General features: G+C 35.2%; 1 protein-coding gene across 8 annotated transcripts in view; it reads left to right on the forward strand.

Moving 5' to 3' along the window:
• LOC123710728 (twitchin) overlaps window positions 1–27,838 on the forward strand; it is a 110,971-nt gene that overhangs the window by 50,689 nt on the left and 32,444 nt on the right. For all 8 annotated transcript variants that reach the window (XM_045662872.1, XM_045662865.1, XM_045662866.1 and 5 more), the window contains 28 exons: window positions 196–359; window positions 647–782; window positions 2,545–2,669; window positions 3,204–3,360; window positions 3,768–3,965; window positions 4,423–4,682; window positions 5,452–5,602; window positions 6,467–6,748; window positions 6,922–7,062; window positions 7,496–7,654; window positions 7,953–8,091; window positions 8,241–8,404; window positions 8,647–8,960; window positions 9,352–9,619; window positions 10,292–10,452; window positions 11,352–11,493; window positions 11,758–11,866; window positions 12,565–12,769; window positions 13,797–14,064; window positions 14,161–14,321; window positions 16,927–17,071; window positions 17,486–17,638; window positions 17,771–17,899; window positions 18,866–19,056; window positions 19,940–20,054; window positions 20,268–20,463; window positions 26,790–27,008; window positions 27,143–27,344. In XM_045662872.1, the coding sequence (XP_045518828.1) occupies window positions 196–359; window positions 647–782; window positions 2,545–2,669; window positions 3,204–3,360; window positions 3,768–3,965; window positions 4,423–4,682; window positions 5,452–5,602; window positions 6,467–6,748; window positions 6,922–7,062; window positions 7,496–7,654; window positions 7,953–8,091; window positions 8,241–8,404; window positions 8,647–8,960; window positions 9,352–9,619; window positions 10,292–10,452; window positions 11,352–11,493; window positions 11,758–11,866; window positions 12,565–12,769; window positions 13,797–14,064; window positions 14,161–14,321; window positions 16,927–17,071; window positions 17,486–17,638; window positions 17,771–17,899; window positions 18,866–19,056; window positions 19,940–20,054; window positions 20,268–20,463; window positions 26,790–27,008; window positions 27,143–27,344 (5,054 nt within the window). The remainder of the gene's footprint in view (window positions 1–195; window positions 360–646; window positions 783–2,544; window positions 2,670–3,203; window positions 3,361–3,767; window positions 3,966–4,422; window positions 4,683–5,451; window positions 5,603–6,466; window positions 6,749–6,921; window positions 7,063–7,495; window positions 7,655–7,952; window positions 8,092–8,240; window positions 8,405–8,646; window positions 8,961–9,351; window positions 9,620–10,291; window positions 10,453–11,351; window positions 11,494–11,757; window positions 11,867–12,564; window positions 12,770–13,796; window positions 14,065–14,160; window positions 14,322–16,926; window positions 17,072–17,485; window positions 17,639–17,770; window positions 17,900–18,865; window positions 19,057–19,939; window positions 20,055–20,267; window positions 20,464–26,789; window positions 27,009–27,142; window positions 27,345–27,838) is intronic.

Genomic DNA, 27,838 nt, shown 5'->3' on the forward strand with positions numbered 1-27,838 from the left:
CGTATACGTATATAACGTATATGTATACGACGGTTTACGTACGCACACGTTATTCTTTTTAACGAAATAGCTTAATTTCAATTATCTCATTGAATTTTGCTTAGTTTATCATCAGTTTTACATCGTTTATAATATAAATAAAAACTAAATCTTATGTCTGAACTGTATAACTGTATAAAATTACTTTATTCCCAGATATCCCTGGTAAGCCATCTGTACCAACTATCGAAGACTGGGACGTGGATCGCGTTGACCTGAAATGGGAAGCTCCCAAAAACAATGGTGGCGCTCCCATCACCGGCTACATTATTGAGAAGAAGGACAAGTTTGGGACATGGCAGGAAGCACTGGTCACAACTGTAAGTGTTAATTGATATTTTTTTCATAAGGAACATTCTTTTACGGACTGGGATGCGACCTACAATTTCTTCAAGAGTATACTCCTCTTTCAAAGCCCGGCAACGCACCCACTAAAATGAGTGTCTATATTAAAATCTATAAGTTTTATGCTTTAAGGAAAAGTATTTATGACCTAAACGAAAATCATGATCGGTTGATGTTTACTTTTAAATCCAAATTCTTCAAACTAACAAAACACATAATTATTTATATTTATATAATATAATTGTTTTATATATTTATCCAGACTCCGGAGTGCAAAGCTCGCGTGCCTGAACTGAAAGAAGGCAACACATACCAATTCCGAGTAAGAGCGGTCAACAAGGCGGGTCCGGGTGAACCGGGCGAACCCACTCAACCGCATCTCGCTAAGGCTAGGTTCCGTGAGTATCTCAATTCCTCCAGTTAAAAAGTAACGATTAAATCTTCGTTCGTAATCTTCATAACTGTAGTTCGGAGGTTTTATTTAATAATAATTATGAAGCCTCATTCCTTGTTCCTTGAAAAATTTAATGTTGTATATATATAAATATATTTTTTTTGTCACGGACCTCTTATTGAGTATATAACTCAAATTTAAAAAGTAACGATTAAATTTTCGTTCGTAATCTTCATAACTGTAGTTCGGAGGTTGTATTTAATAATAATAATAAAGCCTCATTCCTTGTTCCTTGAAAAATTTAATGTTGTATATATATAAATATATTTTTTTTGTCACGGACCTCTTATTGAGTATATACCTCAAATTTAAAAAGTAACGATTAAATTTTCGTTCGTAATCTTCATAACTGTAGTTCGGAGGTTGTATTTAATAATAATAATAAAGCCTCATTCCTTGTTCCTTGAAAAATTTAATGTTGTATATATATAAATATATTTTTTTTGTCACGGACCTCTTATTGAGTATATACCTCAAATTTAAAAAGTAACGATTAAATTTTCGTTCGTAATCTTCATAACTGTAGTTCGGAGGTTGTATTTAATAATAATAATAAAGCCTCATTCCTTGTTCCTTGAAAAATTTAATGTTGTATATATATAAATATATTTTTTTTGTCACGGACCTCTTATTGAGTATATACCTCAAATTTAAAAAGTAACGATTAAATTTTCGTTCGTAATCTTCATAACTGTAGTTCGGAGGTTGTATTTAATAATAATAATAAAGCCTCATTCCTTGTTCCTTGAAAAATTTAATGTTGTATATATATATAAATATATTTTTTTTGTCACGGACCTCTTATTGAGTATATACCTCAAATTTAAAAAGTAACGATTAAATTTTCGTTCGTAATCTTCATAACTGTAGTTCGGAGGTTGTATTTAATAATAATAATAAAGCCTCATTCCTTGTTCCTTGAAAAATTTAATGTTGTATATATATAAATATATTTTTTTTGTCACGGACCTCTTATTGAGTATATACCTCAAATTTAAAAAGTAACGATTAAATTTTCGTTCGTAATCTTCATAACTGTAGTTCGGAGGTTGTATTTAATAATAATAATAAAGCCTCATTCCTTGTTCCTTGAAAAATTTAATGTTGTATATATATAAATATATTTTTTTTGTCACGGACCTCTTATTGAGTATATACCTCAAATTTAAAAAGTAACGATTAAATTTTCGTTCGTAATCTTCATAACTGTAGTTCGGAGGTTGTATTTAATACTAATAATAAAGCCTCATTCCTTGTTCCTTGAAAAATTTAATGTTGTATATATATAAATATATTTTTTTTGTCACGGACCTCTTATTGAGTATATACCTCAAATTTAAAAAGTAACGATTAAATTTTCGTTCGTAATCTTCATAACTGTAGTTCGGAGGTTGTATTTAATAATAATAATAAAGCCTCATTCCTTGTTCCTTGAAAAATTTAATGTTGTATATATATATATATTTTTTTTTGTCACGGACCTCTTATTGAGTATATACCTCAAATTTAAAAAGTAACGATTAAATTTTCGTTCGTAATCTTCATAACTGTAGTTCGGAGGTTGTATTTAATAATAATAATAAAGCCTCATTCCTTGTTCCTTGAAAAATTTAATGTTGTATATATATATATATTTTTTTTTGTCACGGACCTCTTATTGAGTATATACCTCAAATAGGTTGTATTTATTTGATTTTTTTAAATAGTGAAACCGCACATCAACCGTGACAAGATGGTGGCGATCCGTGTTCGCGCTGGTACCACTATCAAGTTGGATGTTGACATCAAGGGTGAACCTCCACCGACCAAGACTTGGAAGTTTGCCAATAAGGTACGTTGATTCAACTTCGTCCGGATAATCCGATTTTCCGGATATCCGAACTACGGATTTAGGCGTGTTAGACGCGCACAGCGTCACAAAAAACAGACACCCTGAAGTTGGGTATTATAAGTCAACATTTTAATTTTTGCTATTATAAGTCTCGTTTTTTATTTATTTTTTAGTTATTTATCTTGTTACGGTAATGCAGTATAACTGCTAACGCGTGTACATAAGTACATACAGCGAGCGGAAGTTTAACTTATCAGTTACGCCCCTTCAAAATTATTTCAGTTTTTTTTTTCAGTATAGTTATGTATTTTCAGTTTATTGAGATATTTTTCTGTGTGTTATAGATTTAAGACAAGAATTAGTTTTCATAATATTATAAACGACAACATACATTGTGTATCTTTTGTATCGTTTTTGCACTACCATTTGTAATAATCTAGTATTTCCTATAATGATTTTTCTGTATATAAGTGACACACACAAATTTATTCAGAATACAAATCTGTATTAAATTGTAACATCCAAACTGTTTAGGTCATCGAGACTGGTCCAGGTGTAAAACTGGAGAATGAGGACTACAACACCAAACTGATGATATCAGAGTCCTCGTGGAAGAACACTGGCATTTACACCCTGAAAGCGGAGAACGATTCTGGAGTGGACGAGGCGACTGTTGAGATTACTGTACTTGGTAAGTTATGTGTGGAAGATACATTTGACGGCAGAATCTATAGCTTCATTTATTAATTTTATCACAGATTAGTGTATAATTTGTAATGTATGCAGCGGGGAAGGTTTTTTGGCAAACTATATAAACAGCCACAGATAACTCAAGTTTTCTTATAGTAACTGAACCGAGAGTTTTTAACATCCTCTGTCTTCTTTTCCGATGAGGAATGTCTACCAATTCAAATTTAAAGTGATACTTGTATCTTACGTTCCATAATAAACATATTTTGTTTTATTTTAAATTTACCGTCGTAATATACGATCAGATAAAACAGAAGGAAGGAATCTCCCGACACAAATAGCAGATTTTTGTATTAACAATTTATTATTTTTGTTTTATATCTCCTAAATATTACTTTTTAACCGCAGACAAGCCAGGCAAACCTGAAGGCCCTCTGGAAGTGTCCGACGTTCACGCGGAACACGTGAAGCTGTCCTGGAAGAAACCCAAGCACACGGGAGGATTGCCTCTCAGCGCCTTCATAGTTGAGAAGATGGACACGCTCACTGGAAAGTGGTCACCCGCTGGTACCATTGATCCGGATGTTACTGATGCTACAGTTACAGGTTGGTGAAGTAGAAGATCACACATTTATACCTATATATAGTGATGAGATGAATGGATCTTCCGCTGCACTAGACATTTTCTTTTGCAAACTAACAAACTGTGGAATCGACCAGGTGAGACTTTCTTGGTAGATACCTTCAATTGTTAAAAAAAACTTCTAAAAGGCCTGCATCGCACCCGAAACATGAAGTTAAAAGACACAATCCCTTATCATCATCATAATTTGATTTTTGTAAGCTTAAAATTCAGAATTGAGATAATTTTGTATACCAAAAACTAGTCTATTTGCACTTTATGTCTCTTTTCATCACAGTGTAAAGACAACTTGACAGAAAGAGACGTACGTCTAATTTCTTAAAAGAGTAAATAATATTTTTTTTTATAAATTACGTATACTAAAACAATCGCGGATTAAAAAATCGTCCATTTCTGCACCTACACAATTATAATTTCTAGGCCTCGAACCGGGACACACCTACCAATTCCGTGTGAAGGCCCTCAACGAGGAAGGAGAGTCCGAGCCATTAGAGACGGACCACGGCATCCTCGCAAAGAACCCGTACGATGTCCCGTGTCCCCCTGGACTTCCGGATATCGTAGATTGGGACGAAAAATCTGTGAAATTGAAGTGGGAGCCCCCGATAAGGGACAACGGAGCACCGATTACTGGATACATCATTGAAGCGATGGACAAAGACCGCGGAGAGTTCGTCAAGGTAAGTTTTTATGATTCCTATAACTATTGGTACTGAATAATTTATAGAAATTTATATTAGACATTTTACCTTAAATCATTTCTGTAGGATGTGGTATGGTAGATAGGTATTTCTCTTCGACGTCCGTCGTTCCGCAGCTGAGCGTCTAAGACAGTTTCTGTGTACCAATATGTGGGAGCAGCTGCCCACTGAAGTATTTCCGAACCAATTCGAATTAGGGACCTTCAAGAAAAGAGCGTATCAATTCTTAGAAGGCCAAAAGCACTCTCTCTGATCCCTGAGACCTCTGGCAGTGTGAGTGTCTATCACTTAACATCAGTCTCCTGACCGTATGCCCCCTGTTAATTAAAAAGAAAAATAATAATGCTCGCATATTTTAAACTTCTTTAGCGTTGGATAAAAAATTTCCGTCACATTTTTCGGTTACGCGTCACATTTTTACGTTACGCGCCATCCTTTTCTTGGCCCTACCACGGTTGATTCGAAGATATTCGAAGCCATTAATAACTAAAACTATATAATAACGATAACAATGATAGTAATAATTCTATTACAATTAATGAAATTCTGTAATAATCTTAGTAGTATTCATGGCTATGATAAGAAAGTCTTTTGTTAAACTTTATCTAATTTAACTTTATTTAACAAATTTCTGTAAAGTTGCGTATATCATTTTTCGTAAATAAGGTCATAAAGAAGTTTCACTCTTTCGTGTGTATTGTACACACACAGATTTATTAAATAAAAATGCTAATCTATTGTTTTATAGATGGCAGAGGTGCAAGGCAACATCTGCCAAGGCACAGTACCAAAACTCGAAGAGGGCAACCAATACCAGTTCCGTGTACGAGCTGTCAACAAGGCTGGAAAATCCGAGCCTTCGGAGAACACCAACTGGCATACTGCTAAGCCAAGATTCTGTAAGTGTATTCATTTGTCAACAGGCTTAAGTTGTTTTTAATGTTCTTTGCTTTTAACTAGCAATGCAACATCAAAATGCAAATACCCGTAAGGGACAGGGTGTCCAGTATTTGCATACGTACATTACATAGTCATAGCTATTTATCAACTCGGAATTATTAATTATTCCCATAGCTCTATTCGAGACGGATTGTAACAAATTGTTTATAACAATTTTAAAGACCAAAGGATGGAAAGAAAATAACAGTATCCATTAGTTTCCGGTTCCCTTTGGTCAGTATTTTCTTCATATTTTTTTTTGCATTAAGCTTTTGTCTTTCAATGTTTCAGATGTATTAAATATATTATAAATATCGATAATATCAAATTAGTTCAATGGCAGTGTTATGTCTCTTTTCATCACAGTGTACTTAAAGACAATGTGACAGAAAGAGAGGAACTTCTAATTTCTTAAAAGCGTTGAGTCAAAGTCAAAAATCATTTATTCGTATAGGTAACACAATGTACACTTATGAACGTCAATAAAAAGAAATATACATTAAATACTTCTAATTTTACATTTACTGCCAGTTCTCAAATCAAGGGCGTAGAACGGAAGAGAAGAACTGGCAATAAACTCTCCGCCACTCTTTTTAATCGCCAAGTTTTTTTGTTTGTTTTACACAACGTTTGTAAGGAGCTGCAACCATCACACCATGCTCCACATGACATCAGCAGGAGGCATGGTGAAATAGGAGCACGCACTTACATTCGTGATTTCGTGTACACAATATAAGATTACGTAGCTGTAAAAATATTTTAATGGCGCTACAGTTATTTAAAATACTTTTATCAATATTTATTTGCGTATTGCTAATTCACAGTGAAGCCACGCATCGACCGCACAAACCTGAACCCGATAACGGTGAAGGCTGGTCTTCCTGTCTCCTTGGACGTGAAGGTCTTCGGCGAGCCTCCGGCCACCGTCACTTGGCACTTCAACGGCCAGGAACTCGCCAACCGGGAGAACCTGGAGATCATCAACGTGGACTATAACACCAAGTTCTTGATGATGAAGAGCAAACGCGCCAACAGCGGCAAATACGTGATTAAGGCGAAGAATGAAGTCGGCGAAGACCAGGCTGAAGTGGAGATTATTGTAGTTGGTTAGTTAATTCTTAAAATTACTTATTATATTCAGCAGATAAAAAAATACTTTTTTTGGTTCAATTATATGTACTGACAATCCTAATAGTTCAAGACTCCTTCGATTATCAATAAAAAATATAAATATTTTGCAAGTTTCGTGTAATTCTTATATATATATATAATTTATCAGGCAAGCCGTCCAAACCCAAGGGACCATTGGACGTGGCAGACGTGACCAAGAACGGATGTACATTGACTTGGCAGAAGCCGGAAGATGATGGTGGATCACCCATCGAATACTATGAGATTGAAAAACTCGATCCACTCACTGGTAAGCAATAATTTTTAAACAATATTACTGTGCTTCTAACCCAGTCATTAAGCTAGGCAAAGTATTTGTTTTCATAGCTCTTTAACAGTTTTAATGCATGAGAAAAATAAATAACAAAACAGAAAAAAGTAAAATACATCACGCAATCGTTGTACCTTGTTATTGCATAGGGACCATCTACCTAAAACTTCTCGAAGAATTAACTTCTTAATCAAAAGCTTTCATTATGATTACAATATTTATTAGTTTTATAGTGACATTGTTACGTGATATTTTGTAATGTCGTTTGGATTGCGCTTCCAAAATATGTATTGTTTATTAAGAGATTAATAAAAATTAAGTTTAAAGGCTTTATCCTTAAGTGTTATGTGCAAATGCAAAATTGTAATATTTCTATGACTATTTTTACGAGTAATTCCACTTTTTTTCTTAGGTCAATGGCTCCCATGCGGCACAGCAAAGGACTGCAAAGCAAACGTAACCGGCTTACAAGAAGGCAAGCCTTACAAGTTCAGAGTGAAGGCTGTTAACAAGGAAGGAGAGTCAGAAGAATTGGAGACTGATAAGACCATCATAGCTAAGAATCCATTTGGTAAGTTTGGTGTTTCATTGATTTTGGGTCTCAGATTTACCTTTTTAGTAAGTGTTTTTATAATATCGTCAACATAGACTATATAATTTTATGGACTCTACAATTTATCTATTATATTTTCTTTATTTACTATTTTTACAGTAACTTAATACAATATAAGACTATTAAAATAAATAAAAATTAAACCAGCCAGTGTGCAAATATTGACACAAGCAATATTATTTAGGGTGCACAACACACACGTAATAATCACTAATACAGATGTATGCCTTTTATCCAAATATTAATAAAATATCAGATGAGCCCGGCAAGCCTGGTAGACCCGAGCCACGCAACTGGGACAAGGACTTCGTTGACTTGGAATGGTCGGCGCCTAAAGATGACGGCGGGGCTCCCATCACTGGATATATCATACAGAAGAAGGAGAAAGGCAGCAGGTATATATATACATCTCTCGCTGTTCTCACTCTCATAATATACAGATCTCGCTTATCGAATATCTCTTGTTCGAGAACCATTTGAATCTCATCCAGAATCGTACGAGCAGGTCTGCTAGCCCTACCCTCATAATCTTTATAATTTCCAGAACATGGCAAGACTGTCTCCGTACAACTGGCGATCGTCCAACGGGCCGTGTGACAGATGTGGAAGAAGGACACGAATACCAATTCCGGGTTATCGCTCTGAACAAGGCTGGCCCCGGAGAACCTTCCGAGCCCAGCAAGTCTGTTATTGCTAAGCCGAGATTCTGTAAGTATATCTGGTTTGAACAGGTTCGAACGCTAGAGAATAATTAAGCGTTTAGAATCTTTAACGGCCGGTAACGCACTGGAGAGCCTGCTGTCATTGAGAGTGTCCATGGGTGGTGGTATCGCTTAACATGAGGCGAGCCTCCTGCCCGTTTGGCCCCTGTTCTATACCTGTTAGACTGGGACTTACATTTGTTGACACATTGTTTTTGTTAATAAGTAATTTGTATGGTTTCTGGACAGTGGCTCCGCGCATCGACCGCAAGAACCTCCAGAAACGCAAGGTCAAGGTGGGTCAGACGCTCAAGTTCGAGGCTGACGTGAAAGGCGAACCCGAACCCACGATCACCTGGACGCTCAATGAGAAACCCCTCAAAGTCGAGGAACGTCTCAAGATTGAGAACCAAGATTACCACACCTCCTTCACCCTGCAAAAGGTGACGAGGGCTGATGGTGGAAAGTATGTGGTGACAGCCAAGAATGACACGGGAGTGGACAGTGTGGAGATTGAAGTTACGGTCGTCAGCAAACCGGCGAAACCTAAGGGACCCTTGAAGGTATGTTGGGCATTAACTCTTTTAATATTTCTAACGAGACATAACTGCTTTAGTTTAAAGTGTCAATGGCTTATATTGAAACACACACAGAGACCGGCGTTAACTTAGAGCTACCTTCATTCGAAGTCTTGGGTTTGAATACCAGCTGTGTGCGCATTTAACGCTCATGCGGTAAAGGAAAATATCGTGTGGAAACCGGTATGCCTTAGACCCAAAAAGTATGTTATGAATATTTAAAAAAAAATAAGATCCAAGGGTTGCGCCGGCGCAACCGGTTTTGAAATGACTTTTTTTATTATTAAATTTTCGGCGAGGTTCTTGTCATAATATCCGTAATCATAATCCGTATATTGAAGTGGTTATGTCTAATAACTATACGATATCTCTTCAGGTCTCTGACGTAAAGGCAGACGGATGCAAACTCCAATGGGAGGCTCCCGAAGACGATGGAGGCGAACCAATCGAAAGCTACGTCGTGGAACGCATGGACACGGAAACCGGACGCTGGGTGCCCGTTTGTACCACGAAGACGCCGGAAGCTGACGTCACAGGGTTGAACGAGGGCAAGGACTATCTGTTCCGAGTGAAGGCGGTCAATCCGGAGGGTGAGAGTGAACCCCTGGTCACTGAGACCGCGACAACGGCTAAGAATCCGTATGGTAAGTTTTTCTTTAATAATGTAATAATAATCTATTTTCAAGAATATGGTACAAAAAGGTGGTACAATAGTAAGTTGGCATATTCTGGCACACACAATCGCTGGATGTCTTTAAAGGAGTTTTACATTTTACATTATTAGTCATATGAATTGGTTAATTCTTATATTATTTGTATCGTACATATGTTATCAAATTATTTTTTCTTTATCCATTTTCTACATGTTTTATTTTGTACGTTACGTGTCATAATTCAGGAAAATTAATAATGATTGGATTATATTAGTACGTACACTCGTAGTATGTACACTCATAAACGTCAAAATTTAAAAAAAATGAAATTTTAAAGAATTGACGTTTCACCTTTGACACGAATTTGACGAAAATGTCATATCCGCAATTTCTTCGAGTTCTGTGTTCGTTCTGTATTCATATTACGTTGAATTTTAATTGTTAGACATAAAAAAATGTATTTTTAGTAATATAATTTCATTTTTGTGCTGACTTTCTGGAACAGGAAGGTATATATTAATAACAATATTTCTAATCGTATTGTCTTAATATTAAATATTTTTAATTCTTTAATTGAATCATAAAAAGTACATAAAATACTTCATTATATCTTGTTGACTATGTTTTGTGGTGAATTTAATCTGATCTTTAAAAAAAAAACAGGCGAGCCAGATGCGCCTGGCAAACCAGAGTTCAAGGACTGGAGCGCGAACCACGTAGACCTGAAGTGGGAGAAGCCAGCGAACGATGGTGGGGCTCCCATCACCGCTTACATCGTGGAGAAGAAGGACCGCGATACTGGCAAATGGGTTAAGGCTGTTGAGGTGAGGGTTTATTTATTCAATGTAAATAAGAATTTCGCTGTAAGGCCTTATTGACACGGGGTGGACTGCGGTACGCAGTGGAGAGCTGGAGCCCTGAGGCTCGCCGGCCCGTAATAACAATTGGTTATGGAAAATATTAAATTAATGTACTTTTATCATTTTTTTTCTCAAATATACGTTTATGTCATAAAATGAATTTAATGTGTCAAAAATTGGCTATGTTTGGATTTTTTTCTCAATCGAGTGAAGTTATTTAAATCGTGTGTCGATCTTTCAACATGGATACATGAACTACTCAACTCCACCATATATTTTTTTCCATTCGCCATACTTCAAGAAAGGATGACAAAAAATGGAAAGAAACAATGTGCTTCTTGGAGTCTGGCGACCGTATAGGCCATTAAGCGCTTATGTAATGTCAAATGAAATTAACTAAAACAAGCATTCTTTGGAAAATTTTATAAATTTAGAATCGATTTTTTTATTGACGGGCACGAAAAGTCGGACATACCGGGAAAATCTGGGAAGAGAGTCTATAGATAGGCTTATTAACACCAAATATATATATATTTTTTTTTTAATTATTCAGTCTGTCGAAATTTGATTTTACCACGTAGTGCACAAATATCATCCTCTGAAGTATTTCCGAACCAAATTAGGGTCCTTTAAGAAAAGAGCGCATCATTTCTTAAAAGGCCGGCAACGCACTCGCGAGCCCTCTGGCATTGAGAGTGAGTTAATATCAGGTGAGCCGCCTGACCGATTGCCATTGCTTTATAAAAAAAAACAATTTGGTCTGTACGAGTTTTCTCTACAGGTCGTAAGACGTACGTAAGTCGAACGTACTGAAATCGTAGTTTGGACGATCATTACTTTAGGTATTAAAAAAAACGTTATAGGTGCCCGGCATCAAGACTGAAGCCCGAGTACCGGATTTGATTGAGGGCAAGACTTATCAGTTCCGAGTGAAGGCTGTGAACAAGGCTGGCCCCGGAAAGCCTTCCACCGCCACTGACAACTTACTGGCTAAGGATAGATTTGGTGAGTTATTCACTGTATTGCTACTTTGGACCTTACAAATATAAAATATTCAGGAAATATAACTTTTAATTGAATAGTGTTCATTGCTTGTTTTTCTGTTTTGTCTTCTCGTTCGTAGTACTGAAATGAAAAGATTTTAAACAAAAGATTTGTTCTTCTAAACTTAAAAATGTATTATATTAAAAACAATTTGACTATTATAACCATAGAAGATTGTTTTCATCTCAACATTGCATAGATTATCTTATAATTCTGGTCTTGTAGCCCCACCACGTATCGACCGCACGAACATGCGTGATCTGACGCTGAAGGCTGGCCAGAACATCAGGCTGGACGTCAAGGTCACTGGCGAACCTGCTCCTACAAAGACTTGGTAAGTAATACATGATATCTTGTGTATATATCCTCTACTCCTTAATTAAATATAGGGATATTATTTTAAATTAAATTTATCACTATTGTTTTTTGTTAACACAGCTTTTATTCATTGAAAGAAAACACTTTTTTACCGGATTGAATAAATACAGATAACACAACTTCTCTACAGCTGTGATACTTTTGACATTCAACACCTTTTGTCTTCAGTCGGAAAAATTTAAAGTTTATAATAATACATAGCTTCATAGCTTAAAAAAGTGTTTTCTTTTAATTTTATTAGTTATCATAACAATTAAATTATAGTATTTCAATTTTCTTAATCTGGTTCAATAGAAAATTAAAAAGTTTCCTCGCTGTATTGCGATACTTATTCGTTGAGCGAGAAAATCTTCAGCTCTGGGGTCACCGATGCTAATCAGGTGCCAGATTAAGTATTTAATTAGAGCCCGTGAACCACGGCCCACGTCTCTACTCCAAAGGGAACGAAGTTGGAGAAAGGACTGTTATATTTGAGCCATTTATTATTTTTCTCTAAAAAAAACATTACTATACCTACACTTATAAATACGGGTGTATTTGAATTTTGGTCAGAGGATATATGGCACTTCAAAAACTTTATCAGTCCCTCCAAGTAACAATTATTTCTACTTATGTGTACTCTACTACTGTCAGTAAGAAATGTGACTTTTATAGGTTCCACAACAAAGAGCGTCTATCAACACGAGACGATCTCAGTGTGGACGTGGAAGACTACAGGACCAAGTTATCGGTGATTATCGCGTCTCGCAAGCACAGCGGCACTTACGTGCTGAAGGCCGAGAACAGCAGCGGAAAAGATGAGGCCTCCATACAAGTCATCGTTTTGGATGTTCCTGCTAAACCTGAAGGACCACTGAAGGTGAGTGACTTCGGTGTTTTGCTTTTATGATATGAATTCAGTAGTTTTACAGTGAAATATTATTAGTATATTGACATAATGTTATTTGGTTTCGTTTTCCTAATTAAATTTTTCATATTTCATACATTTGTTGCATGTACATTACATTTATAAATATTTAGTTTATGAAGGTTGTGGTCAAATTCATCTATCGCTAGTCTCCAGTATGGAGTATACTTCTGTGTTATTGGGAACCAGACTACAGTTGTTGCATGGTATGCATGTTTTAAATAAGCATATACAGAGACCTCTGACATGATATTATAATATAATTGTCGTCTCTTACTCATTCCCTAGGTCTAAAATCAGAAATATCTTGCGAATTCCTCCTACAAAAACCTAAGAGTCCAAGTGCCTCTTTTTCGAATTCTTAGAGATTTTAACGAATTGAACAGTGCTTATCCGGAGCTGGAAATATTCGGTAGTGGGCTGATCGGTTTTAGTAAAAGCATTGTTAGGTGCCTATATCGAATTGCTGTTGTTTTTTTTATTATATGTTTATAATTTTATAGTTTTTGAGATGTTTTCCTTTACTGTTCGAGCTAATGTTAAGTGCGCACATAGAAAGAAATCTTTGGTGCACAGCCGACGACCTCAGGGATGAAAATCGCACGCTGAAGCCACTAGGCCAACACTGCTCTGTTCTGTCTCTCAAGCTTTAAAACAATATTTTAAGAAAAAGTAGTCTTAACGTTACATCTAATCCAACACAAGTCGAAGAACATAAGTGTGTATGGGTGTGTGTGCGTATTTCACTTTGTATTTGAAAGTGTGGCTAAGAGATAAATTAGCGTACGCTGTATCTGTGGTCGTTTATGGAACCTCAGCGTCTTGCCAAATACGAAGCCTCTGCAAAATTGAAAACCAATTCGGCTAGAATAGTTTTTATGTGTGCTGTGACGTTATATATCCATTATCAAAAGCAGTATACGTTTGAAAAACTAGACCAGTCATTTCTTTACTTACAAATATCGTTTTCTATTTGCAGATTTCGGACGTACACAAAGAAGGCTGTACGCTCAAATGGAACGCCCCGTTGGACGACGGTGGGGCTCCGATCGATCACTATTTGGTCGAGAAGCTCGATACGGAAACCGGTAGATGGCTTCCAGCCCTCAAGACCAAGGAACCTAAGGCCGAAGTCGAGAACCTGGTTCCAGGACACGAATACAAGTTCAGAGTTTCTGCTGTCAATAATGAAGGCGTTTCGGAACCATTGGAAGCAGACCACTCCATTATTGCGAAGAATCCGTTCGGTAAGTTTATTTATTTTTTCTCTTCTTCGATAGATGTTAAATAACTTAATATATTCGTAAGAAACTTTGACTGCTTAAAATTCATGCTGTTTCCAGATGAGCCCGGCAAGCCCGGAACACCGGAAGTGGTCGACTGGGACAAGGATCATGTTGACCTCAAATGGCAGAAGCCTCTTAAAGATGGAGGAGCACCCATCACTGGGTACATTATTGAGAAACGGGAAGTTGGATCGCCCAAATGGATGAAGGCTTGTGAGGTTAGTCTTCATTCATTTATGGTGAATGTAGAAACCAACTATTTACGCCCTTTTTTTTCTTTTCTTTTAAAGATAATACTGTCTTATTTACGAGTACATATGTAATAATCGGCAGTGTTTTACTCTTAAAATATATGCTATTTTTGTGCTTTAAAAGAAATTAGTAAAGTAGGATTTCGTGGTATAAGTCCCCGTACTTAAAAAGATCTACTAGGAAATAACTATATAGGTATGTTACATGTACGAGCCAAAGCTGTACATTTCGCTCACTCAGGCTATCTTAGAATTATAAGCGTGATGATCCCTATGTACGATTTCCCAAATCGTCGGAGTTACACCCCGAGAGCATAGCCAGACGTAGGCACTCTCTTCTACATACAGTTATTTGTTTCATAACGATTAACTAAATCATGGTAGTTACACTACGAGAGCATAGCCAGACGTAGGCACTCTCTTCTACATACAGTTATTTGTTTCATAACGATTAACTAAATCATGGTAGTTACACTACGAGAGCATAGCCAGACGTAGGCACTCTCTTCTACATACAGTTATTTGTTTCATAACGATTAACTAAATCATGGTAGTTACACTACGAGAGCATAGCCAGACGTAGGCACTCTCTTCTACATACAGTTATTCGTTTCATAACGATTAACTAAATCATGGGAGTTACACCCCGAGAGCATAGCCAGACGTAGGCACTGTCTTCTACATACAGTTATTCGTTTCATAACGATTAACTAAATCATGGGAGTTACACCCCGAGAGCATAGCCAGACGTAGGCACTGTCTTCTACATACAGTTATTCGTTTCATAACGATTAACTAAATCATGGGAGTTACACCCCGAGAGCATAGCCAGACGTAGGCACTGTCTTCTACATACAGTTATTCGTTTCATAACGATTAACTAAATCATGGGAGTTACACTACGAGAGCATAGCCAGACGTAGGCACTGTCTTCTACATACAGTTATTCGTTTCATAACGATTAACTAAATCATGGTAGTTACACTACGAGAGCATAGCCAGACGTAGGCACTGTCTTCTACATACAGTTATTCGTTTCATAACGATTAACTAAATCATGGGAGTTACACTACGAGAGCATAGCCAGACGTAGGCACTGTCTTCTACATACAGTTATTCGTTTCATAACGATTAACTAAATCATGGTAGTTACACTACGAGAGCATAGCCAGACGTAGGCACTCTCTTCTACATACAGTTATTCGTTTCATAACGATTAACTAAATCATGGTAGTTACACTACGAGAGCATAGCCAGACGTAGGCACTCTCTTCTACATACAGTTATTCGTTTCATAACGATTAACTAAATCATGGTAGTTACACTACGAGAGCATAGCCAGACGTAGGCACTGTCTTCTACATACAGTTATTCGTTTCATAACGATTAACTAAATCATGGTAGTTACACTACGAGAGCATAGCCAGACGTAGGCACTCTCTTCTACATACAGTTATTCGTTTCATAACGATTAACTAAATCATGGGAGTTACACCCCGAGAGCATAGCCAGACGTAGGCACTGTCTTCTACATACAGTTATTCGTTTCATAACGATTAACTAAATCATGGGAGTTACACTACGAGAGCATAGCCAGACGTAGGCACTGTCTTCTACATACAGTTATTCGTTTCATAACGATTAACTAAATCATGGGAGTTACACTACGAGAGCATAGCCAGACGTAGGCACTGTCTTCTACATACAGTTATTCGTTTCATAACGATTAACTAAATCATGGTAGTTACACTACGAGAGCATAGCCAGACGTAGGCACTGTCTTCTACATACAGTTATTCGTTTCATAACGATTAACTAAATCATGGTAGTTACACTACGAGAGCATAGCCAGACGTAGGCACTCTCTTCTACATACAGTTATTCGTTTCATAACGATTAACTAAATCATGGGAGTTACACCCCGAGAGCATAGCCAGACGTAGGCACTGTCTTCTACATACAGTTATTCGTTTCATAACGATTAACTAAATCATGGTAGTTACACTACGAGAGCATAGCCAGACGTAGGCACTCTCTTCTACATACAGTTATTCGTTTCATAACGATTAACTAAATCATGGTAGTTACACTACGAGAGCATAGCCAGACGTAGGCACTCTCTTCTACATACAGTTATTCGTTTCATAACGATTAACTAAATCATGGTAGTTACACTACGAGAGCATAGCCAGACGTAGGCACTCTGTTTGACTGTTAAATTGTATTCATTCGGTACATAGCAATTAGCACGTCATTATTTCGCTCATATTCTATTGTAACACGCGAGTGGTAAATATAGAGTAAATCAATAAATCTCTATTATTTGAAGCATCCCGTTGACCCAGGAACCGTACATTTTGGTCCTTCGAGCCGGATATGAACCAGCGACCTATGAATTCATGAATATGGATCAATTTACATATTATACATATGTATATCAATATACTAAAACGAAAAGTTTTAAGACATATTAGCTTCATTATGGATCTGTGTAGCGTAGTTGTAATTTGGCAAATACATTAATAAAAACAAATATTTGTTCTCTCTGTTTAACTAAATCTGACATTCCTAGGTCGGTCCAAACGACAATGATAAAGCGACCGTGGGTAACTTGGACGAAGGCACCGAATACGAGTTCAGAGTGCGAGCTGTTAACGAGGCTGGTCCAGGTGAACCTAGCGATGCCAGCAAATCTGTCACCTGCAAACCTAGGAGATGTAAGTAAATTCTATGAAGATTTTTCTATCGGTTTGATGGAATGATAAAAACTCTTCTAATATTAATATTAAGTGAATGTAACATAAAATTGAACATCCTTACTCATAATAAAAAAATAGACTAATTGTAATTTTAACTAAAGTACTCTTTCCTCTCTTTTCGTTAAAGTTAGGTTACGCTGTGGATAAATAGAGACAGATAATTGTCGACGCAATGTCACATTAAAAAAAGTAAAATTTTTAGTTTCGTTTATCCAAATATCATTATATGTTTTTATACAGTTAAATAATCGAAATGGTAATTTGAAAATAATATAATTAACTTAGTTAAATATATTAACTTTGTTGGGGAAGGTCTGGAAGCGATGTTTATTAGTGAAAAATACGTTTTGAAATGTCTAATTATTTTGACAGTGGCACCAAAGATCGACCGCCGTAGCTTACGCGCCATCAAAGTGCGCGAAGGCGAACCCATCTCCTTGGACGTTAAAGTTTCCGGTGAACCTCCACCAGATGTCGCTTGGTCTCTCAACGGAAAGATGGTCACTAGCGGTAACGGACTTAAACGTAAGTTCTACTCAACAATTTTTATCTTAATTTCTGTGAACTTATTATAAATATACATATGGGTTTTGATACTGCCAGTACAGAAATATTTTTTTAGAAAACTGTTCTTTCTACCGTCACTTTTTTTTTTAGTGGTAAATGTTCCGTACATGAGCAAGTATCAGCATTCGAGTCCTCGAAGAAAGGATTCCGGCGTATACAAGATCCAGGCCGTCAACAAGTACGGATCGGACACGGCCGAAGTTGAAATTACTGTTGTTGGTAAGTTATCTTTTCCTATTTATTTTAAGCCAGCGAAGACTGTTTTTAATCAAAACGTGCTTAACTTTAAAGTTTCTTAAGGGGGTGCGGGCTAAATAAATATCTGGTGTTTTATAATTCTGTAAGGCAAGTAAATGAGTACTGCAGTGTCTGATGGCCAGAAAAATTATTGTCGAGGAATTTTTCACACGGTTATATATAGTCTAGTTTTTGAAGATCGATTATATTAGGTTATAAATGTCATATTTCATAATTCTCCCTGGTGTATTCGCAATTACGACCTCGATCGGGACCTTAATGTAGAGGAAGTCGCCACATTAATAAAAAAGACTGTTGGAGCACACGAACATAGGCTCCACCATCACGTGAATGTGTATCCGTATCACCTCGACGTCCGTCGTTCCACAACTGAGCGTTTTCTAAGGCAGTTTTTGCCGCGCACCACCACTATGTGGAACCAGCTGCCCAGTGAAGTATTTCCGAACCAATTCGACTTAGGGTCCTTCAAGAAAAGAGCGTACTAATTCTTGAAAGGCCGGCAACGCACTTGCGAACCTTCTGGCAATGTGAGTGTCCATGGGCGGCGGTATCGCTTCACATCAGGTGAGCCTCTTGCCCGTTTGCCTGCTATTACATTTAAAAAAAAGAATGTCGAGGCTATTCAACTCCTTGACACCACTGACCTAGTGAGAAGATTAAAGGATAAAACCATTTGAACTAGTGAATTAGTGTTAGTGTACTTTATTATTAAGTGCTAAACAGTGATTGAAAAAAATATATATTGAACACAAGAACAGACACTTCCCTTTAGAAGAAGATAGAAGACTATAAGTAGCGTTATTGGACACTTACTTATGATAACAATCCTTTTTAGTAAATTAGGTTAGGCTAGATCGTAATGTTCGATGATGTTGTAGTAAAGACACATGTATATATAGAAATAAATATTTCGTATTATTTCTCCAGGCAAGCCGGACAAACCGGAAGGACCATTAGAAGTGTCAGACGTTCACAAAGAAGGATGTACGCTGAAGTGGAAGAGACCTAAAGATGACGGAGGCGAACCCATCGAGGCCTATGTGGTAGAGAAGTACGACACGGAAACCGGCACTTGGCTTCCAGTCGGGAAGACTATTGGCAATGTTCCCGAGATGGAGGTGAGATTTGTCTTATATCTTATTCTTTAGCTACCTTTAAACGGAGTTTTAAGTTTTACTTATGTTATTGCGCATTAGGTATGTAAAGTATCTCATTTTTAAAAGCGAAGTTTAGTAATCCCACTTACAAAGCGGTAGACCGCGACCGCGTTATAGGAATCGCGTTGTAAAAGTATTCTCATATAACCGTTTTCTTGAACAATTGAAAAACTAGGCATTGATAAAGTAACTTTATAACTACGTTATTCAAACAAGAGCAGTGTTGGCCTAGTGGCTACAGCGTGCGACGCTCATCCCTGAGGTCGTAGGTAGGGTCTATGAGCGCATTTAACATTAGCTCGAACGGTGAAGGAAAACATCGTGAGGAAACCGGCTTGCCTTAGATCCAAAAAGTCCTCAGGCACAGAAGGCTGATCACCTACTTGCCTATTCGATGAACAAATGATCATGAAACAGACACAAAACTCTGAGGCCCCGACCTAAAAAGGTTGTAGCGCCATTGATTATTATTATTGAAACAAGTGTACGCAAATCTAATTATGGATTTGACAAATCATTATAAATTTCACACTACAGAAACTTAACTTTGGAAATCTTCATCTTATAAGGTGGCAGAAGTCGCGTATGCTTTAAATATTACAAGAAATTATAAATATATATTGTCAGCAAAAAGTTACCTGCCACTATTCTCACTATTTTCACTATTAAATATGTATATTCATAGAACTTAATAGGACAAAAAAATATTACTAATGGTTGGCTAGTTATTTTGATTTTGTTTAATCAGGCAACTGATAACGTGATTGTCAATCGGACAACAATGTCTGTAGCACTCGTAAATTTATTTTATAGGGTAAATCATAGTTTCTATTAATATTTGCAGGTTGACGGATTAACACCTGGCCACGAGTACAAGTTCAGAGTGAAGGCGATCAACAAGGAGGGCGAGTCTGAACCTCTCGAAACCTTCGGACCTATTGTTGCTAAGGATCCATTTAGTAAGTGGAATTTTTATCATTATTTATTAAAGGTCACCACATCGTATATAGTATATCTACAGTATATTTTAAAAGCTATCTTTTCTAAAATACATGACTATTATGGTAAACAAAATTAAAAAAAAAATACTTAAAATTTTAGATTCACATACAAATTAAAATAGCGGATCCAACACTACCAAAACAACTTTCTATAATATGTTTTATTTACAGCTGTCCCAGAAGCACCATCTGCGCCAGTGCCGGACGACTGGTCGGCCAACCACGTGGACCTCAAGTGGGAGCCTCCCGTTTCGGATGGAGGGTCACCAGTCATTGGTTACATCGTGGAGATGAAGGACAAATACAGTCCGCTATGGGAAAAGGCTGTCGAGACGCATACGCCTAACCCAGCAGCCACTATTAACGGGTAAGGTTTTGTATACAATACAATTCTCGAGAAGCTATTAATAAATGACTCAAATTGCCATTTGGCTTTGTTTTACAAGAGTCCTGCAAAAAAACATTTAAAAATATATTTTTTTTAAATATGTATAAGAACACAACGCTAGACAAAGTGCTTTTTTTTAAGTACACAACGCTAGAAAGTGATTTTTTAAAGTTCACAAAGCTAGAAAAAGTATTTTTTTTTTAAGTTCACAACCCTAGAACGTGATTTTTTTTAAGTACACAACGCTAGAAAGTGATTTTTTTAAGTACACAACGCTAGACAGTGTTTTTTTTAAAGTTCACAAAGCTAGAAAAAGTATTTTTTTTTTAAGTTCACAACCCTAGAACGTGATTTTTTTTAAGTACACAACGCTAGAAAGTGATTTTTTTAAGTACACAACGCTAGACAGTGTTTTTTTTTAAAGTTCACAAAGCTAGAAAAAGTATTTTTTTTTTAAGTTCACAACCCTAGAACGTGATTTTTTTTAAGTACACAACGCTAGAAAGTGATTTTTTTAAGTACACAACACTAGACAGTGTTTTTTTAAAGTTCACAAAGCTAGAAAAAGTATTTTTTTTTAAGTTCACAACCCTAGAACGTGATTTTTTTTAAGTACACAACGCTAGACAAAGTGCTTTTTTTTAAGTACACAACGCTAGACAGTGTTTTTTTAAAGTTCACAAAGCTAGAAAAAGTATTTTTTTTTAAGTTCACAACCCTAGAACGTGATTTTTTTTAAGTACACAACGCTAGAAAGTGATTTTTTTAAGTACACAACGCTAGACAGTGTTTTTTTAAAGTTCACAAAGCTAGAAAAAGTATTTTTTTTAAGTTCACAACCCTAGAACGTGATTTTTTTTAAGTACACAACGCTAGACAGTGTTTTTTTAAAGTTCACAAAGCTAGAAAAAGTATTTTTTTTTAAGTTCACAACCCTAGAACGTGATTTTTTTAAGTACACAACGCTAGAAAGTGATTTTTTTAAGTACACAACGCTAGACAGTGTTTTTTTTTAAAGTTCACAAAGCTAGAAAAAGTATTTTTTTTTAAGTTCACAACCCTAGAACGTGATTTTTTTTAAGTACACAACGCTAGACAAAGTGCTTTTTTTTAAGTACACAACGCTAGACAGTGTTTTTTTAAAGTTCACAAAGCTAGAAAAAGTATTTTTTTTTAAGTTCACAACCCTAGAACGTGATTTTTTTTAAGTACACAACGCTAGACAGTGTTTTTTTAAAGTTCACAAAGCTAGAAAAAGTATTTTTTTTTTAAGTTCACAACCCTAGAACGTGATTTTTTTAAAGTACACAACGCTAGACAAAGTGCTTTTTTTTAAGTACACAACGCTAGACAGTGTTTTTTTAAAGTTCACAAAGCTAGAAAAAGTATTTTTTTTTTAAGTTCACAACCCTAGAACGTGATTTTTTTTAAGTACACAACGCTAGAAAGTGATTTTTTTAAGTACACAACGCTAGACAGTGTTTTTTTAAAGTTCACAAAGCTAGAAAAAGTATTTTTTTTTTAAGTTCACAACCCTAGAACGTGATTTTTTTTAAGTACACAACGCTAGAAAGTGATTTTTTTAAGTACACAACGCTAGACAGTGTTTTTTTAAAGTTCACAAAGCTAGAAAAAGTATTTTTTTTTAAGTTCACAACCCTAGAACGTGATTTTTTTTAAGTACACAACGCTAGAAAGTGATTTTTTTAAGTACACAACGCTAGACAGTGTTTTTTTTTAAAGTTCACAAAGCTAGAAAAAGTATTTTTTTTTAAGTTCACAACCCTAGAACGTGATTTTTTTTAAGTACACAACGCTAAACAAAGTGCTTTTTTTTAAGTACACAACGCTAGACAGTGTTTTTTTAAAGTTCACAAAGCTAGAAAAAGTATTTTTTTTTTAAGTTCACAACCCTAGAACGTGATTTTTTTTAAGTACACAACGCTAGAAAGTGATTTTTTTAAGTACACAACGCTAGACAGTGTTTTTTTTTAAAGTTCACAAAGCTAGAAAAAGTATTTTTTTTTAAGTTCACAACCCTAGAACGTGATTTTTTTTAAGTACACAACGCTAGAAAGTGATTTTTTTAAGTACACAACGCTAGACAGTGTTTTTTTTTAAAGTTCACAAAGCTAGAAAAAGTATTTTTTTTTTAAGTACACAACGCTAGAAAGTGATTTTTTTAAGTACACAACGCTAGACAGTGTTTTTTTTTAAAGTTCACAAAGCTAGAAAAAGTATTTTTTTTTTAAGTACACAACGCTAGAAAGTGATTTTTTTAAGTACACAACGCTAGACAGTGTTTTTTTTTAAAGTTCACAAAGCTAGAAAAAGTATTTTTTTTTTAAGTTCACAACCCTAGAACGTGATTTTTTTTAAGTACACAACGCTAGAAAGTGATTTTCTTAAGTACACAACGCTAGACAGTGTTTTTTTTTAAAGTTCACAAAGCTAGAAAAAGTATTTTTTTTTTAAGTACACAACGCTAGAAAGTGATTTTTTTAAGTACACAACGCTAGACAGTGTTTTTTTTTAAAGTTCACAAAGCTAGAAAAAGTATTTTTTTTTAAGTTCACAACCCTAGAACGTGATTTTTTTTAAGTACACAACGCTAGAAAGTGATTTTTTTAAGTACACAACGCTAGACAGTGTTTTTTTTTAAAGTTCACAAAGCTAGAAAAAGTATTTTTTTTTTAAGTACACAACGCTAGAAAGTGATTTTTTTAAGTACACAACGCTAGACAGTGTTTTTTTTTAAAGTTCACAAAGCTAGAAAAAGAGTTTTTGTTAAGTTCACAACCCTAGAACGTGATTTTTTTTAAGTACACAACGCTAGAAAGTGCTTTTTTTTAAGTACACAACGCTAGACAGTGTTTTTTTAAAGTTCACAAAGCTAGAAAAAGTATTTTTTTTTTTAAGTTCACAACCCTAGAACGTGATTTTTTTTAAGTACACAACGCTAGAAAGTGATTTTTTTAAGTACACAACGCTAGACAGTGTTTTTTTTTAAAGTTCACAAAGCTAGAAAAAGTATTTTTTTTTAAGTTCACAACCCTAGAACGTGATTTTTTTTAAGTACACAACGCTAGACAAAGTGCTTTTTTTTAAGTACACAACGCTAGACAGTGTTTTTTTAAAGTTCACAAAGCTAGAAAAAGTATTTTTTTTTTAAGTTCACAACCCTAGAACGTGATTTTTTTTAAGTACACAACGCTAGACAGTGTTTTTTTAAAGTTCACAAAGCTAGAAAAAGTATTTTTTTTTAAGTTCACAACCCTAGAACGTGATTTTTTTAAAGTACACAACGCTAGACAAAGTGCTTTTTTTTAAGTACACAACGCTAGACAGTGTTTTTTTAAAGTTCACAAAGCTAGAAAAAGTATTTTTTTTTTAAGTTCACAACCCTAGAACGTGATTTTTTTTAAGTACACAACGCTAGAAAGTGATTTTTTTAAGTACACAACGCTAGACAGTGTTTTTTTAAAGTTCACAAAGCTAGAAAAAGTATTTTTTTTTAAGTTCACAACCCTAGAACGTGATTTTTTTTAAGTACACAACGCTAGACAAAGTGCTTTTTTTAAGTACACAACGCTAGACAGTGTTTTTTTAAAGTTCACAAAGCTAGAAAAAGTATTTTTTTTTTAAGTTCACAACCCTAGAACGTGATTTTTTTTAAGTACACAACGCTAGACAAAGTGCTTTTTTTTAAGTACACAACGCTAGACAGTGTTTTTTTAAAGTTCACAAAGCTAGAAAAAGTATTTTTTTTTAAGTTCACAACCCTAGAACGTGATTTTTTTTAAGTACACAACGCTAGAAAGTGATTTTTTTAAGTACACAACGCTAGACAGTGTTTTTTTAAAGTTCACAAAGCTAGAAAAAGTATTTTTTTTTAAGTTCACAACCCTAGAACGTGATTTTTTTTAAGTACACAACGCTAGACAAAGTGCTTTTTTTTAAGTACACAACGCTAGACAGTGTTTTTTTAAAGTTCACAAAGCTAGAAAAAGTATTTTTTTTTTAAGTTCACAACCCTAGAACGTGATTTTTTTTAAGTACACAACGCTAGACAAAGTGCTTTTTTTTAAGTACACAACGCTAGACAGTGTTTTTTTAAAGTTCACAAAGCTAGAAAAAGTATTTTTTTTTAAAGTTCACAACCCTAGAACGTGATTTTTTTTAAGTACACAACGCTAGAAAGTGATTTTTTTAAGTACACAACGCTAGACAGTGTTTTTTTTTAAAGTTCACAAAGCTAGAAAAAGTATTTTTTTTTTAAGTACACAACGCTAGAAAGTGATTTTTTTAAGTACACAACGCTAGACAGTGTTTTTTTTTAAAGTTCACAAAGCTAGAAAAAGTATTTTTTTTTAAGTTCACAACCCTAGAACGTGATTTTTTTTAAGTACACAACGCTAGAAAGTGATTTTTTTAAGTACACAACGCTAGACAGTGTTTTTTTTTAAAGTTCACAAAGCTAGAAAAAGTATTTTTTTTTTAAGTACACAACGCTAGAAAGTGATTTTTTTAAGTACACAACGCTAGACAGTGTTTTTTTTTAAAGTTCACAAAGCTAGAAAAAGTATTATTTTTTTAAGTACACAACGCTAGAAAGTGATTTTTTTAAGTACACAACGCTAGACAGTGTTTTTTTTTAAAGTTCACAAAGCTAGAAAAAGTATTTTTTTTTTAAGTTCACAACCCTAGAACGTGATTTTTTTTAAGTACACAACGCTAGAAAGTGATTTTCTTAAGTACACAACGCTAGACAGTGTTTTTTTTTAAAGTTCACAAAGCTAGAAAAAGTATTTTTTTTTTAAGTACACAACGCTAGAAAGTGATTTTTTTAAGTACACAACGCTAGACAGTGTTTTTTTTTAAAGTTCACAAAGCTAGAAAAAGTATTTTTTTTTAAGTTCACAACCCTAGAACGTGATTTTTTTTAAGTACACAACGCTAGAAAGTGATTTTTTTAAGTACACAACGCTAGACAGTGTTTTTTTTTAAAGTTCACAAAGCTAGAAAAAGTATTTTTTTTTTAAGTACACAACGCTAGAAAGTGATTTTTTTAAGTACACAACGCTAGACAGTGTTTTTTTTAAAGTTCACAAAGCTAGAAAAAGTATTTTTTTTTAAGTTCACAACCCTAGAACGTGATTTTTTTTAAGTACACAACGCTAGAAAGTGATTTTTTTAAGTACACAACGCTAGACAGTGTTTTTTTTTAAAGTTCACAAAGCTAGAAAAAGTATTTTTTTTTAAGTACACAACGCTAGAAAGTGATTTTTTTAAGTACACAACGCTAGACAGTGTTTTTTTTTAAAGTTCACAAAGCTAGAAAAAGTATTTTTTTTTTTAAGTTCACAACGCTAGAAAGTCATTTTTTTAAGTACACAACGCTAGACAGTGTTTTTTTTAAAGTTCACAAAGCTAGAAAAAGTATTTTTTTTTTAAGTACACAACGCTAGAAAGTGTTTTTTTTAAGTACACAACGCTAGACAGTGTTTTTTTTTAAAGTTCACAAAGCTAGAAAAAGTATTTTTTTTTTAAGTTCACAACCCTAGAACGTGATTTTTTTTAAGTACACAACGCTAGAAAGTGATTTTTTTAAGTACACAACGCTAGACAGTGTTTTTTTTTAAAGTTCACAAAGCTAGAAAAAGTATTTTTTTTTAAGTACACAACGCTAGAAAGTGATTTTTTTAAGTACACAACGCTAGACAGTGTTTTTTTTTAAAGTTCACAAAGCTAGAAAAAGTATTTTTTTTTAAGTTCACAACCCTAGAACGTGATTTTTTTTAAGTACACAACGCTAGAAAGTGATTTTTTTAAGTACACAACGCTAGACAGTTTTTTTTTAAAGTTCACAAAGCTAGAAAAAGTATTTTTTTTTAAGTACACAACGCTAGAAAGTGATTTTTTTAAGTACACAACGCTAGACAGTGTTTTTTTTTAAAGTTCACAAAGCTAGAAAAAGTATTTTTTTTTAAGTACACAACCCTAGAACGTGATTTTTTTTAAGTACACAACGCTAGAAAGTGATTTTTTTAAGTACACAACGCTAGACAGTGTTTTTTTTTAAAGTTCACAAAGCTAGAAAAAGTATTTTTTTTTTAAGTTCACAACCCTAGAACGTGATTTTTTTTAAGTACACAACGTTACACAAAGAATTTTTTTTAAAAGTACACAACACTGAATTTTGCCAATAAAATAAATGCAAACTCTCGTGGACATATGCTTGGTGCTTTTTATTGATCATATTTATTTTAACGGATTTAATTATACTGATGAAACTTGATTTCCAGCTTGATCGAAGGTAACGAATACCAGTTCAGAGTGATCGCAATAAACAAGGCTGGCCAGAGTAAGCCCTCGGAGTCCAGCAAAAACTTCGTGGCTAAACCGCGGTTCCTCGCTCCGAAGATTGACAGGCGCTACCTTCGCGATGTAACCCTGTCTGCCGGTTCCACTCTAAAGTTGGAAGCGGCCATCACCGGAGAACCAGCTCCGGCCGTGGAATGGAGGTAAAGTGATATTTTGTATTTCATTATCCGTAATTTATAAAAATATCATCAAAGGCAATTTATAAAGGTGCACGATCGAATGTTGCTGTTAAAAATCTTTGAAATAATAACAATTGTACATTATCCCACAACAGATACCAGAACATGCCACTGCGCTCATCCAAGGCTGTGACAATCGACTCCCCGGAGTACTTCACGAAACTGATAGTACGGCCTGTGCGAAGAGACGATACCGGGGAATACACCGTGACGGCGGCCAATTCCAGTGGAAAAGACACTGTCACTATCAACGTGTTGGTCACCGACAAGCCTATGAAGCCGGAGGGACCTTTACAGGTTCGTCTCTCATTTTTTAGTAATAATATCATTTAGCAAACTGCGCGTGCGTTTACCGAAAACAGTTGTCCAAAACCACACCTTTGACTGAGATATATATACTATAGATATATATAGAATATTTCCGAACCAATTCGACTTAGGGTCCTTCAAGAAAAGAGCGTACAAATTCTTAAAAGGCCGGCAACGCACTCGCGAGCCCTCTGGCATTAAGAGTGTCCATGGGCGGCGGTATCACTTAACATCAGGTGAGCCTCCTGCCCGTTTGCCCCCTATTTTATATAAAATAAGTCTCATGGTATTGGTTTTAGAGCTTTAGTTATTTTTATAATATTTGTTATATTATGAGTTATAATCCCCTCTACACTGTCGTGGCATGCTAAAAGAGGTGCTGAGCTCTCGAGACTTACGTTATCGAAAGTTGTACTTTTAAGTATTTATTACGTATTAGACGTACGTACGTATACTTTATACGTATAACTCAAGTCTTTTAT

This window comes from Pieris brassicae, chromosome 6 (genome assembly GCF_905147105.1).
Source record: "Pieris brassicae chromosome 6, ilPieBrab1.1, whole genome shotgun sequence".
Lineage (NCBI taxonomy): Eukaryota > Metazoa > Arthropoda > Insecta > Lepidoptera > Pieridae > Pieris > Pieris brassicae.